This window comes from Catharus ustulatus, chromosome 17 (assembly GCF_009819885.2).
Source record: "Catharus ustulatus isolate bCatUst1 chromosome 17, bCatUst1.pri.v2, whole genome shotgun sequence".
Lineage (NCBI taxonomy): Eukaryota > Metazoa > Chordata > Aves > Passeriformes > Turdidae > Catharus > Catharus ustulatus.
The window spans coordinates 11,673,916-11,687,879 of NC_046237.1; the positions used below are offsets into that span (position 1 = coordinate 11,673,916).

General features: G+C 43.9%; 1 protein-coding gene across 9 annotated transcripts in view; it reads right to left on the reverse strand.

Moving 5' to 3' along the window:
• Positions 1-13,964, reverse strand: part of PTPRT (protein tyrosine phosphatase receptor type T) — a 450,791-nt gene that overhangs the window by 14,462 nt on the left and 422,365 nt on the right. For all 9 annotated transcript variants that reach the window (XM_033075163.2, XM_033075164.2, XM_033075167.2 and 6 more), the window contains 5 exons: positions 12,565-12,681; positions 10,511-10,665; positions 7,365-7,500; positions 6,033-6,182; positions 1,766-1,939 (listed from right to left, as the gene is read on the reverse strand). In XM_033075163.2, coding sequence (XP_032931054.1) covers positions 1,766-1,939; positions 6,033-6,182; positions 7,365-7,500; positions 10,511-10,665; positions 12,565-12,681 — 732 coding nt within the window. The remainder of the gene's footprint in view (positions 1-1,765; positions 1,940-6,032; positions 6,183-7,364; positions 7,501-10,510; positions 10,666-12,564; positions 12,682-13,964) is intronic.

Genomic DNA, 13,964 nt, shown 5'->3' on the forward strand with positions numbered 1-13,964 from the left:
GAATTTCAATGTCAGGTGAAAAACTGCTTTGTACTTAAAAAAATTAATCCACGGGAATTTTGTGTGGAAGGATACAAATATTTGCAAAGTGATTTCAGGTAATGAGGGCTGAAACAAACATTCCCAATCCCTAGGAAACCAAAGACTGGATTGTGCTTCTGCAGATGTGCAAAAGCCCTAAACACACTTAAAAAAACAAGTTTGCTTAGGCATGTTTGCAATGAAAACATCACAATCTTGCTGAAAAAAATTGAAAATAAATTCTGTGACCATTTGACTGAATATCTTAAATGCAACAGTATCACTGTTTCCCAAAGATTGAAGAACAGACAAAATTAAAAAACAGAGACCCTGCTGCTGCCAGGGAAAAAATGATGGCATTTCACCCTGGATCATATTTACACATACTCCAACTGCAATAATTAGTGGCTTTGAAGACATCTGTGTCCAAAGGCAGCACAGCAAAAAACCATCAACATAATTCATCCTCCACAAATGACCCGTGCTGTGAGATTCCAGGCTATAAACAAAATGAGGGAAAATGCCTTTGGACAGAGTCACATCAGCTCAACTCACATCCTTTAGCCTGAAAATATTTTGCACATCTGATCCCTGCACTCCCACATTCTTAACTGCATAAGATCAAATCAATCACTCGCTCCACACTGCAAATTATCCTTTTCAAAGAGCTGACCTGGCAAACATTTCTCTTCCCAATGGATACAAAACCAATGTATGAACAGAGCTGTCCCCTCACTTTTTTGTGCATCTACCTTTCTGTGATCCAGCCTCAGACTGCACACTGAGGGATGCCTTTGCCAAAAATTTTCTACCAATGTGGTGCAGAACTAGGGTGTGTGATCACAGAATACAGAGTGGAACAGAATGTTTTGAGTTGGAAGGGACCCTCAAGGATTATGGAGTCCAACTCCTGGCCCTGCACAGCACCACCCCCAGGAGTGCCCAAAAGTATTGTTTGAAAGCTTCTTGAACTCTGCCAGGCTGGTGCTGTGACCACTTCCCTGGGATAATCATAGTCTAGAGTCTGTTCTGGTGATGAAGAGAAAATTTGCCCAGTTTGGAGACACCAGACACCAGACTCAGAAACTACAGCTAGCTAGGTTTTTTTCTTTAGTTCCATTCTCCCAGAAAAGCATGATGAGAATGGATGAATAATGCTGGCCATGTGTTTATGCACAGAATCAGGAACAGGATGGGACTGCTGTGGAAGTGTCTCGAGCTGTTTATTTTCAGCATCAGTCTCATTACATGGCTGGGACAATGGGAAGATGCCAGCAGCTCACATCCTCGGCAGCAGCCACAGAACTTGGTGTTACAACTCACTTTAAAAGTTTTTTGACCAATCACACAAAGCGAAAGCATATTGACAGTACTTTTATCCAATCACTATAAGTACACATACCTTTGGTTCAAACAGTGCTTGCTTATTTCAAATACAATACCTACTTGTGAGCCTTAAAATACAATGCACAGAGCCCCATTATTAAGCTTAGACCTTCCTAATATCTTGCTAGCTATACTTTTCTGCAGCTTAGAGAGTTATTCTAGCCAAGCATTAATACACAAACCATTGTTCTATTTGTCCTTGCTTTCTACATCTCATAGAACTTTTCTGCTGACAAATCTTACGGCTACCACTTAGCTCTAACTGCAGTTCTGCTGTTTTGCAGCTTTCCCAAAACCCTCTAATTTTAAGGATCCCCACAGATGAACTCCTGGCAGGGCATGCCAGAGCAGTGCTTACATCCATGAGGGCAGCATTGATGTAGTTGCTGGACTCCCCATCCACGGAGATGAGGAAGGGCAGGCAGCGGTCCAGGGGCAGCACGTCCATGCAGCGGTTCTTGTCGTGGTTGCGGGGCAGCAGCCCGATGCTGCAGTCCTCCGGCCGCACCCGCGGCGTCACGATGTTCAGGGTCTGCAGGGCAGGGAGCAGGGACAGGGACACAAACAGCCTCAGTGCCTTGCTGCTCACCCCAACAGCGAGGCCCTATGCACAGTGTGTTTGTCTTAGGTTGCAGTACAGGATGTGACCAGCAATATGTATTTCATCACCATCTGTTAAACCAGGAGCGGCAGTGATCCTGATCTTTGTGGGAGATATCCTCTGCTAATGGGCCATGTGTTAAAACCAGCTGGGGCAGTGTTCTTTATCTTTTCACAGCCCATCCTTCCTCCAGGAGATCTCTCCTGTTAATGGCCATTGAGTCCCACTGCAGGACTGATAAAATTCCATCATCCCATGGGGAGATGCTCCAGCCAGGGAGAGGAGCCAAACATTTCCTACCCAGATAAAATCTGAGATTTGGAACATCAGAGCAGCCTTTTCCACTGGATCCCAGAGGAAAACCAGACCCTTCCACATCATCACTGGGCCTTTGGAGGAAAACTGCACCTTGTACAGGAGCACTGCTCCAACTGAGCCACATCTGTCACTGCAGGAGGATGCAGCCACCATGGAATGGGACTGCTACCAACACCCTGACTGACTGATGAGGTGGCAGCTTGGATTCTGACTCTGAGTGTTTTGGGTTTGTTCTTTGTAATACTGTATCTATATTTTAATTTTCCTATTAAAAAAGCTGTTATTCCTATTTCCCATATTTTTGCCTGAAAGCCCCTTAATTTCAAAATTATAATAATTTGGAGGAAGGGGGTTTACATTCTCCATTTCAAATAGAGGCTTCTGCCTTTCTTAGCAGACACCTGTCCTCTAAACCAGCACAGTTTGTTTTAAAGGAACTCAGAGTAGCAGAGCTCTGGCTGTTGCCTATAGGTAAAGCCTTACAGAAAGCCTTACCCTTGTAAATCCTATCTCAAGGCTACTACTTCAGTTAAGCAGGAAAGGGCTGTGGGAGAGAGACTCAGCTGAATTAGAGGTAGAAAAACAAGTTACAGAACCATTACATGCTCACATCATGGTTTGTGGTGGTTGGTCGAATTGCCTTTGTTGTGCTTAAGTGGGAAATAACTGATTATGGGGTGACTGCTTAGAAAGGCCTGGTTTCTGCAATAAAGCGCTCTCAGTAAAGGTGTCCTTCTGCTTTGTAACATTTGGCATCCCAGAGATAAAAAGGAAGCACTAAGGAGCTTGTTGCTGTTATAACACATTGTGTTTTGCACGTTGCCCTGAGGAGCTCTTCCAAACATTGCTGGAAGAGCAAAAATTGGAAGCACTACACAGCTCCCTAACATTTCCAGCTCTAAACCCACACAGCAGCTAGACAACATTGCTGTTCTTTCCTAGAGGTTGGAAAGAGGTGTCACAGGTGTAAGATGCAGCTTTGAGCTGGTGATGGAGTGAAACCTCCTCTTGTTTCTCCCATCCTTAGGGTGGAACACAAATCCTTCCCCCCTTCAGGTGGGTCCTATGCAGGTGTACCCTGAGTATTGAGCACCCAGCAGGTCAGACTGTGTTCAGAGCCTCTGGTGATCCATCTAACTACTGACTTATCTTAGAAAAAACTAAGATAAAATGTTGTTCTGTGGGTTTTTTTAACAGAAAAGTCTGTTTCATATATTATTTAGATTGTTACTTTGCTTTTGAAGTGACACAGGATTCTTCACTTACATAGTCATACCTAATCTCTGGGGCCTTGCTGTCAGTCTTTGACTGTCATCTGCCTTTTCCACAGCTTGACAGACTATGTTTCTTTGAATGTATTTTACTTTTGTGTTCCCCATTGTGGAGGCTTCCTGACAAACCAGTCCATGTTGGTCAACAAGGATCAAAACTCCGAAATCAAAGTGAATGCATCTTAGCACCAGTGCTTAAGTGGTGGTAGATCAGTGGCTGCCTGATGTCTTTGTATTTTCACTTTTACATCTCCCCTTCCTGAGCAAAGCCCATGGAGTCCTACAGTGAACTTCTGCAGCCAGAAGAATACAAAATATTTAGGGGCCAAAAAAAAAAAAAAACAAAAAAATCTTAGAAAGAGCTGGACTTCTGCCGCAGAGAGGTTATGAATGAAGAAAAGAGGAAGGTCAAACAATCCAAGATAAAAGAATGTGTCAAAGTATAAAACTTGAAATAATATAGTAGCTCTAAATTATTCAGGTTCTACATTGTCTGGAGATGGAAAGCAGGGAGTCTGGCTGGGGAAACAACAGGAAATCTCAGATCTCTGACAGTGCAGATAATCAGGCAGGTGACTTGCTAGTGATTTACTCCTGCCTGTTTTATGCTACTCCCCTCTCTCCCTTGTTCCTGTACTGATTCAGATCACAAAAACTCTCCAGGGTGAGCTTTTGTGTGTCCAGACAACATGTAGAGCATGAAAAATACATCTAGCCTTACCTCAGGGCCAGTGGGACCAAAATACCACAAACTGCAAGCACAGATCTATAGTTATAGCAACTGGCTCCTAAAGATTGCAACAGAGATACCAGCTTTTGCATTAAATCCAGACAATCAGGGCTGAGGAACGCTCTGAGCCAAAATCCTGTAAAAATAGATTCTACAACGAGACAGACACCCAACCTCTTATGCAAAGCACAGTGGAACAGTTCCTTCCCACAGGAGCTGCCAGCCCCTGGCAGCTCAAAAGAACAAGCACAGAGGTGACAAATCCCATCTCATACCATGACAAAATACACCCAGCAAGTGGTGGCTTTTTTTTAATAGCATTTTTATAAACAGCATTTGATGAAGTTCGGCTCTGGCTCCTTCATGCTGAGCATTCAGAACCAGAAACACTTTCACAGACCTGCTATCACTTGATAGAACCAGATCCTTTTTTAATTGAACTGCCATCAGTTGGGATCCACATTCTTTATCTCACTATTCCAACCCTGATGATTCCCTGTAAGGTTTCAGATAAAAGACACACATTCTCCCTTGGCATTAGAGAGGGAGGAAAAGAGGCCTCTGACACAGGCTGGGGCTCCAAAAAGACATTCTCTTGCTGCAAAAGACACTTTCCTGGGAGCGGGGGTGGAAATTTGCTAAAATTAAAGCAATCTCCACCTTTTTACTCTATGAGTGGCCTCAACAAATAGTAGATGTATCTTTCCTATCAAACTCACCTTGCTCCACATTTCTCAGTTTTGCTTTTTCCCTCATTGATGTTGGCTCAAAATCATAGATCCACTGAATGTTTTGGTTTTGAAGAGACTTTAAAGCCCATGGGCAGGGACATCTTCTCATGTTGCTCCAAGTCTCCTCCAGCCTGGCCTTGGACACTTCCAGGGCTGGGGTAACCACAGCTGCTCTGGGCAACCTGTGCTGGTGTCTCTTCAGCCTCACACCAAAGAATTACAGATTCATGGGGAATAAGACTGGAAAACTTAGTTCAGTGTTCAGAATTCTGGGTGAATTCCCCACTTTGTGAGAGGAACAACTGCACAGGACCCAGTGTTCCAAGTCCATTTACCAGGATGGGATAAGAAACAAGCACAGGAAACAAAGGAAATGTGTTTCTATTTTGTTGCTTGCCCTGGGCAAAGAGCACTAATGGAGCACTTGTGAGTTTTACTGTCCATCAATTTGGGTCTCATCATCAAGTACCTGGCAAAACATCTGCAGTGAACTGAGGGGTTCATTGGCTTTTAATTGAAAATTAACAATAGCCAAAATAATGCTCACTGAGCTCCCTCTTTCCCCTGTGTGGGAAGTGGTCAACAAGTTTTTTGTCAAAGCTTGGAAGCACTATATGAGCCACAAGAATGGATAATAAGGTACCTTGAGGCATAAATGTTTCTGTATAAATTATGGAAGGAAATGAAAAACACAACACTTATTAAAATAAGAAGTACAGCATTATGTGTGAAAATTAGTACCCTTGTTCTACTGGAGTGATGGGGACAGTTTTTTCCTTGCTGAAGGCTGAATAGTCCATGCTCAAAAACAAACCTCTGCCTGACCCAGAAGTACAGCAACAAAAATCATCTGAAATCAGACCTTGGCTCAGAGTCCCCCTTGTCTGCTCTGCTGGAAATCACAAAATAACACACGGAAATTGATTAAACACCTCCAATACACCAACTGCAGTGACTGAGAGATATGAAATTACCTGAAACTCATCTTTTATCTGGCTGGAATTGGTCTGTGGATCCAGTCTGCTGATGTTGTAATATATGGATCTGAACTCACAGACTGGAATGGCTGTGTTGCCACAGAGACATGCCTCCAAAATGGCATCATGGACAAACACGTACTGCTCCTGCACAGGGGAGGAGATATTAAAATCACATTTTTAACACAGATAATGAAATATCACTCTTCTTTTTTTTCTTAAGTCATGCCCAATATGCATATTTGGCTCTGTTTCACGTGGAGACAAATTACACAGTGTGCTGTATGACAGCTTTGTGAGCATATTTCATCCATCATCAAATGTGAGGTCTCATGTGCTGGTTTCAGATTTACAAGGAAAATGGGGAGCTGGCACTCTCAGGAATGTTGGACAAGATGGGGGAGGGCTGAGGAAGACATCAGGGTGTAAAGCCTCTCTGTCCACAGGGAAATGGTCAGGGATGGACCTCCAATAACACCAGAGAATCACAGAGTTGTTTAGGTTGGGAAAGACGAAGATCACTGAATCCAAGCCACCACTGCCAAATTAACCACTGAACATGTCCCCAAGTGCCACATCTACATCTAAATGGGATGTGGCAAGGATGTTAGATCCTTGCAGGGATGGTGACTCCACCACTGCCCTGGGCAGCCTGTGCCAGGGCTGGACTGTCCTTTAAATGAAGAAACTTTTCCTAATATACAATTTAACCTTCCTTGGCATATCTGTGCAGAACTATCAGGTTTCTTCAGAACCCTGGGTTCTGGGTACTTTGGGTAAAACTCTTTCCCTAAAGTAAATATGGGAAGTCAAACAAAGTTAACAGCACTTCTCTGTTCCAGGCTATTGTCCTGTCCCTCAGGAGGGGAAGGGGTTAAGGGACACACACAAAACCTGTGCAACAGGATAAGAGTTCCACAGGAGTTTGTGCAGACACTGAGTGATGGAGCACCTTGCTTAATCAGCACCCAAAGCTTGAATCAAAGATGTTTTCTTTGCTTAGCTTGTAATTGATATACACCAGGTACTACTGGAGCCTGCAGTGTTCCTATGAATGAGTCATGAGAGGCTTCAGGAGCTCTTTTTTCCTACTCTGAGAATAAAATTAATCAGCAATGCACAGACCTAAACTTCAAGGTTTGCCCTCCTGTCTTGGAGGCCCCGAGCAGCTGGCAGTGAATTGATTTGGTGCAAATCCCTGCGTGTTTAGCCACTGAAAGTTCTGCATAATCAAGGCACAGAGTGAGCCAGTGTTGACTTAACAAATTGCTGGGCAGAGAAGCTGACAGGAAAGCAGCACCTGGAGCAGGGAGAGCTGCTGGCACCCACCTCTGTCTGCACCAAATTGACCCTTTGGGAGCGCAGCTCTCGCACGCAGTTGAATATATCCACCACACCCTCGTTCTCTGCCATGTCCAGCATGATGTCAATGGCAATAAAGCACCCTGTCCTCCCGGCCCCAGCACTGCAAAAGGAAAAAACAGGAGGGTCTGAGTGACCAAGGGGCCATGGAGAGGCAGGGCTCTGTGAAGGAGAGAATAACAGCAGCACACACACACACCACCGGATCCTCACAGGAGCTGCTCCCTCTCCCTGCTGGATTAATTTTTGTTTTAGGATTTAAGAGAATGAGGGGAAATAGTATTTCTTAAAAGGGAAGCAGAAACAAAAGCTGTGTGTTATTGAACATCAACAAATATTGCAAAAACACTCATTATAGTTTTACAGGTCAGGTCACCTGCACACCTCTCCTCACACAGGGGACAGCAGCCTCCGGGTTGCAAACAGACACAATTCTGGAAAATTTCTTCCCTGGGACTCTGGAGAAGGCATGCATACATTTACTCCAGTGGGCATGATGAAAGGAGCTCAGTCCTCCACCTCAAATGCTTCTTTTCCCTTCTGAATACAGAGGAGTTTGGATCCTGAGGAGGGTGATTTCAAGTTATGGATTGTAAATTACAGAGAAAGGAGCTGCAGGCTACTTGAACCCTTCAGTTCAGAGCTCCCCACTGCTCGTGAGAATTGGGCCATCTCCTGCTAAACTGTGTTGTCATCGTGTCCTCCTTCCCCTCCGGGAAATCATCCAAGCTGCTTAGGTGTGAAGGATGGAGAGAGGAGAACGTCTCTTCACATTACTCTGAAGGAAGCAGAACTCTGCTCAAACCAGGGAAACTTCAGCTGCTCTGAAAACTCCAGAGCCGAAAGCAAGGAGATATGAATGACCATAAATTAATGGACCAGATTAATCAACTGCTGAATAGAGAGAAGATATTTTTCATTTGCAGAATTTTAATGAATTAGTGGCATTTCCTCTCCCTTTATCTCTCAGCTTTTCAGAATTTTAACAAATAGTTTTAATAGTTCTATATTTAGAGGATCCTGGCACTTCATAAATATCGAGCAGTGATATTATCCAGCCAGGCATCGGTGGGGAGAATTTGGTAATTACCACTTAAAGCAAGTCATTAAAATTCAAAAGCAGATAAATAACACAGAGGAAATGGCATTTATTCATTAAAATGGGAAGGATGAAAAATCTCTCCTTGGTTTCTTGGTGACAATTAGTCAGGTTCAGACACCTTCCAGGGCCAGCCCCATGTCATGGCACCAAAGCAGCAAACTCAGGTCCTCTCCTGTAAATGAAATCTCTTCTGCCAGCTCCTCAGGTTTAATTTTACTTGATTATAAAACTGACTCACGGCTTGTTAAAAAATGCAACAAAACAAAACACCCACTCAATCCAAAACTGCTTAGAAAAGATAAGATTTAATTGATTTTCCTTGTTAAAGTAGTTGTGGTGTGTATTTTCTCTCTCTTTCTCAAGACACAGAGTGGGAACTAGAGGCAATTCCCTGTGGATTGCTTATGGCTGAGATTTTGGGACAGCAAAATGTTCCTTAGCCTTGTGCTCGAGCCACGCCTTTAGCTCACACAAGCCCTGAGCCCTGCAGATGTAGCTGCTGCTACAAACCCAAACTCTGGTTTTCACTGCCTTTCCTTGCATTTGAAGTCATTTAACTCCTTTCATTTGCTAGCTGGAATTCACTGGGCAAATTTTTAATCTGAGATTCCCACCCCAACTCTTGGGCTTTCAGGAAGCCAAGGTGCCCAAGGGCTGGCAGCCAGACAACTATTTCAGACCATAAAAACATAAAATCATAGAATGGTCTGTGTTGGAATGGAACCTGTGTTGGAATGGGATCCCTCCCACCAGACCAGGTGAGGTATTTAATGCTGAGCTGCAGCACATGGGGGTAGAGAAAAGCAAAGTTACTTTGAAATTCCCCGTCTTTGTGTTGGCATTGTCCATTCTGCCACACGAGGTCTGAGGGTCTGGAGTGGCTGTCCCAGATATTCACCACTTCCCCAGCTCTGCTATGAGCATCCAACAGAGCTCAGACCACTGGGGGCCCTCTCTGAACTACTCCCGTCATCTCCAACTCACGCCAACTTGGCTTCAGGTCTGCCAGTTCAGGGAAGAAAAACACATTTCCCTTCTTTTCCTGCATGGAAGGCCCACAGATGTTACCCTTAAACAGTTGCTGGTTACAGTAATTTCACGATTATAAGCCGCACCTGATTGTAAGCCGCATGTTACAATACAGAGTGTGATAAAAGGTATCTGTTCTATCACCATCTGTTGAGGGTGGGGGCAGTGATCCTTATCTCTGCAGGAGATATTCTGCTAATGGGCCATCCATTGAAACCAGGCAGGGCATTGTTCTTTATCTTTTCACAACCCATCCTTCCTCCAGCCAGTCATTTTCTGCTCATGGCCATTGAGTCCCACTGTGGGACTGATAAAATTACTGCATCCCATTGGGAGTTGCTCCAGCCAGGGGGAAGAGCCCAACATTTCTCACCAAGATAAAAACAGAGGTTTTGGGACACTAAGGGAGCCCCTTTCTCCACTGGACTCCAGAGGAAAACCGGATTTCTCCACATCACCACTGGAGCTCCAGAGGGAAACTGCACCTTGTACAGGAGCACTGCTCCAACTGAATCACATCTGTCACTGCAGGAGGATGCAGCCACCATGGAATGGGACTGCTGCCAACACCCTGCCTGACGGGGTGTCAGGCTGTACTCTGACTGTGTCAGGGTTTGGGGTTTGTTTCTTTGCAGTACTGTATTTCTATTTTAATTTCCCTAGAAAAGAACTGTTATTCCTTATTCCCATATTTCCCTTGATTTCAAAATTATAATAATTTGGAGGGAAGGGGTTTACATTCTCCATTTCAAAGAGAAGTTCCTGCCTTTCTCAGCAGACACCTGTCCTCCAAACTAAAACAGCAACTTTTTGTTCTTTGTCCATATATAAGCTACACCTGATCATAAGCCGCAGTTCGGGTTCGGACCAAAATTTTAGTCAAAATGGTGCGGCTTATAATCGTGAAATTACTGTCAAAATGCCAGGAGAGGACAGAGAGGGATAAGCTGCTGGAGGAGGGGCTCAGGGGGAGCTGTCCTACCTGCAGTGCACCACGATGGGCCCAGCCTCGGGGGGGTTGAGGAACTTCACCTGGCGCACGAAGCCCAGCAGCCCCGTGGCGTAGCAGGGCACGCCGTGGTCCGGCCAGCTGGTGAAGTGGAACTGCCGAATCTCCCGGATCTCGTGGTAGCCTTTCTGAGGAGACAACACAGCCTCTGTTTTCCTTCCATCAGATTCCAATCAGCACATCCTGCTCCCTGCTGCCTTCCCTCACTGAGGTGTAACAAGCACTGAGCACTCTGCATGGAAATGTGTGTGAGCTGCTTTTCACTCTAAAAACCCAGATGTGGGAACCCAGGATATTCCCCTGGCTTCCCTGGAGTCTGGACAGGGGGCTCAAAAGCCTTGGCAAAATGCCCAAAACCCCTGTGAGTTCGATCTAAGTCCCTGGGAAAAATTACCATCTTTATATACAGAATTACAGAGTCACAAAAATAAGTAGAGTGTAAATTGGTGTATTAAAAGGTAGAAAAGTAAAGTTTTAAAAATTGTTTATATTAGGGGTCTGAACACAAGACGGAGGATTTGTGGCATAATAAGAATTTCTTTCATCTTCTTCATGGCATCCATCTACTGGGTTAGGATGGCAATTCAGGATTGGTTAAGGGAAAAACTGGACAGTGTAATGTAAGTGTCATGTATTGGGAATTAATTGTAAATAAAGTATACGTAATTTAGAGTATAAAAGATAACTCCAGCCCCAGAGTAGGGGAGAAGAGCCTTGAATGAGTTGCAGAGTGGACCACTTTAAGGTAGACAGAAAATTCCTTAGATAAGAAAGAATAAACAACCTTGGAAACCTCAGAACATCAGCTCTCGAGTCTTCTTTCGTGCCCTGCTGCGCCCTGGCTGCAAGACAAGAACTCTCAGACCACCTTTAATGTGCTGGTGAGTGATCTCTGACCATAAAAGAGGTCGCGGCCAGTCACACCCAGTGAAGTGGGCAATGCTCACCTGAGGGCTGGCAAGGTGGTACCAGCTCCCAGTCCCAGCCTGTGCTCTCACAGCTCAAACCTACCTCACCAGGATGCCCTCAGCCCTTGCACTCCATGGCTGTGTTTGGCCTCATCCTCTTGTGTTACAGCCATAAACCAAAAATTCACTCCTAAATCCTGCTTGAGGCATTGAAGCAAGAGCCTGGGGAATGGGCACTTCAAGAGTGGACGTGCCCCAGGTAACAGCAGATTTTTGCCACCTCCTCCAAAAATTCTCAGTTTGAAATACTGCTGGCAGTAAAAAGGGCAAAAATTGGTACCCAGAAACATCTCTTCTGAGGAGAGCAAGTTGTTGGTATGTGAAAATCACACCTTTATCTGGTCTGCAAAGAGGAACACAGACCTCTGGGTCAGTTGTCTTTTACTGTACAGGAAATGTGGGTGGAATCCAGCAGCAGCTCCTCTAGCCTGTCAGATTTTGGCATTAGCATTTCTCACCAAGTTTTTCAATGATTTAATGAAATATGGAGCTGATGTATCAGAAAACTGCGTGGTTGAAGTTCAGTGAGCAGCAATTTTGGAAAATCTTTAAAACCACTTACTGAGTGTTTGGAAAGTAATTTGGACAGACCTGGAATACTCTGACACTTAGACTTCCAATTTCTAATTACAAGTAACAAAATCTTCCAAATGTTGCTGGTTTGGGGATAGTTTTTGTACTCTTGCTCTTATTATATTCTCATTTCTGATGAAAGGGGACCCTGCCTGGCATCCAGTTTAAGTGGTACCTTTTTTCCTCTGCCATTTGCCACTGTGAAACAAGGCAGTTATTATTCCTGGCATACCATCAGCTATCTGCTGCCTTTTGGATGCAGTTACACTTTATGCACTGTGGATTCTACTTTTGTTGCTACATCAAGATGTTCCTGTAAAATCATTTGTCCAAAAACGGCATTCCTGTCAAAAATTTAGTTTGTTGAAGTGAAGCCTGTCCAAGTAGCACAGCTCCCATCTCCAAGAGCATTCTGGATGTGCTTGCCACAGTTTCTGAACACAAATGGAGCGTGTCACAATCTCAGCTGCCTGAAGACCTCCTTACCTTTTGGACAGTGAAGGTACGTATGACATACTCTGCCAATGGCTCTGTCTCAATTAATGTGACTTTAATATCTCCATACACTTCTGTGTCATCTGGCCAGTATCGAACACACTTCACCTGGGGGAAAGGAAAACATTGAGAGGAGCTAGAGTCAGAGCTGACCTACATCCTCCTCCACTTTTATACTGAAGCCAATGCAAATTGCAAATTGGGCTTTCTTCTGATATGTTGTTGCCAAAATTAACTGTATAAATTAGATCAAAATTCCTGTACCATACATAGAAACCACAGGCAGGATTTTTAAAAAGTTCCCTTTGTTGTCCATACAAATGCAAATGACGGATTTAGATTTTTTTTTAAATATTCATTGAATTTCCAAACATGCCTGGCCCATATCAGATGTACAGAACACCTGACAGTCACCACCACCATCCCTTTTGAGAAAAACCCATGCTACTGCTCCTGCAATTCTGAGATCTCTCTGTTAAGCCAAAGACTTTCAGTTCATGGGGAGTGTGGGATACATGCTGAGACACTAAATTTGTTTGAGATTTCTTTATCAAATGTGGATGCAAACTTGGCATTTTACCAGCTGGGACAGGCTTCAACTAGGAGACTCAAGAGAAAAATCTCCTGAGCAGGTAAACATATCCCAGCTTAGCCAGTTCTAGGAGCCATGTGCAAAACCACCAGAAGAAATAAAAGCAAGGCTGTGAAGCTCCAGAAGGGATATTTAGGCTAACAAAGACTATCAGGTTATTAAATGCTCTAGCATGAAAGAGTGGAACAATACCTAAAGCTGAAGCAATTAGCTGCTGCAAAGCAGGCTTCATGTTCCAGTTCCAGTCATAATTGAAAGGGGTTTTATAAATATTAAATAAGATTAATGTACATTTGTTGTGGCTTTTTTGTTGTTTGGGTTTTTTCTTTTACACAGGAGCATTTATTTCAAACTGAAGTGTCAGTAGAAGGTAAAATAGAATAAATAGTAATAAATGAACAGAAGTAGCTGGCATTCAACCATGAGATCTAAGGGAAATCAAACACAAAGCAACTGAATTACTAATGGCTTTGAGTAAATGATAATTTAAATTTTTCTTAGTACCAAAGCAATGGAAAGTGACAAATATCAGGACAAAATTTTTAAAGAATTCCAGTTTCTGGCTGCAAATGTCTCTAAAACAAAAACGATGCTAGAAAAAGCCACTCCAGATATTCTGCCTTCTTATTTCCTGAGGTCCAGCCTACACCTTTTGAGTTATCCAGGTTTGGTTCCATGATGGGCTTTGGGAATTGCCTTGTGCTGACACTGGAATGTCTGGCCCAGGTCAGTCCAGGTGAGGGAATTGATGGGTGTTTAGGAGGCCAACACTGCTGGGTGGTCCCAGGATGCACAAAAA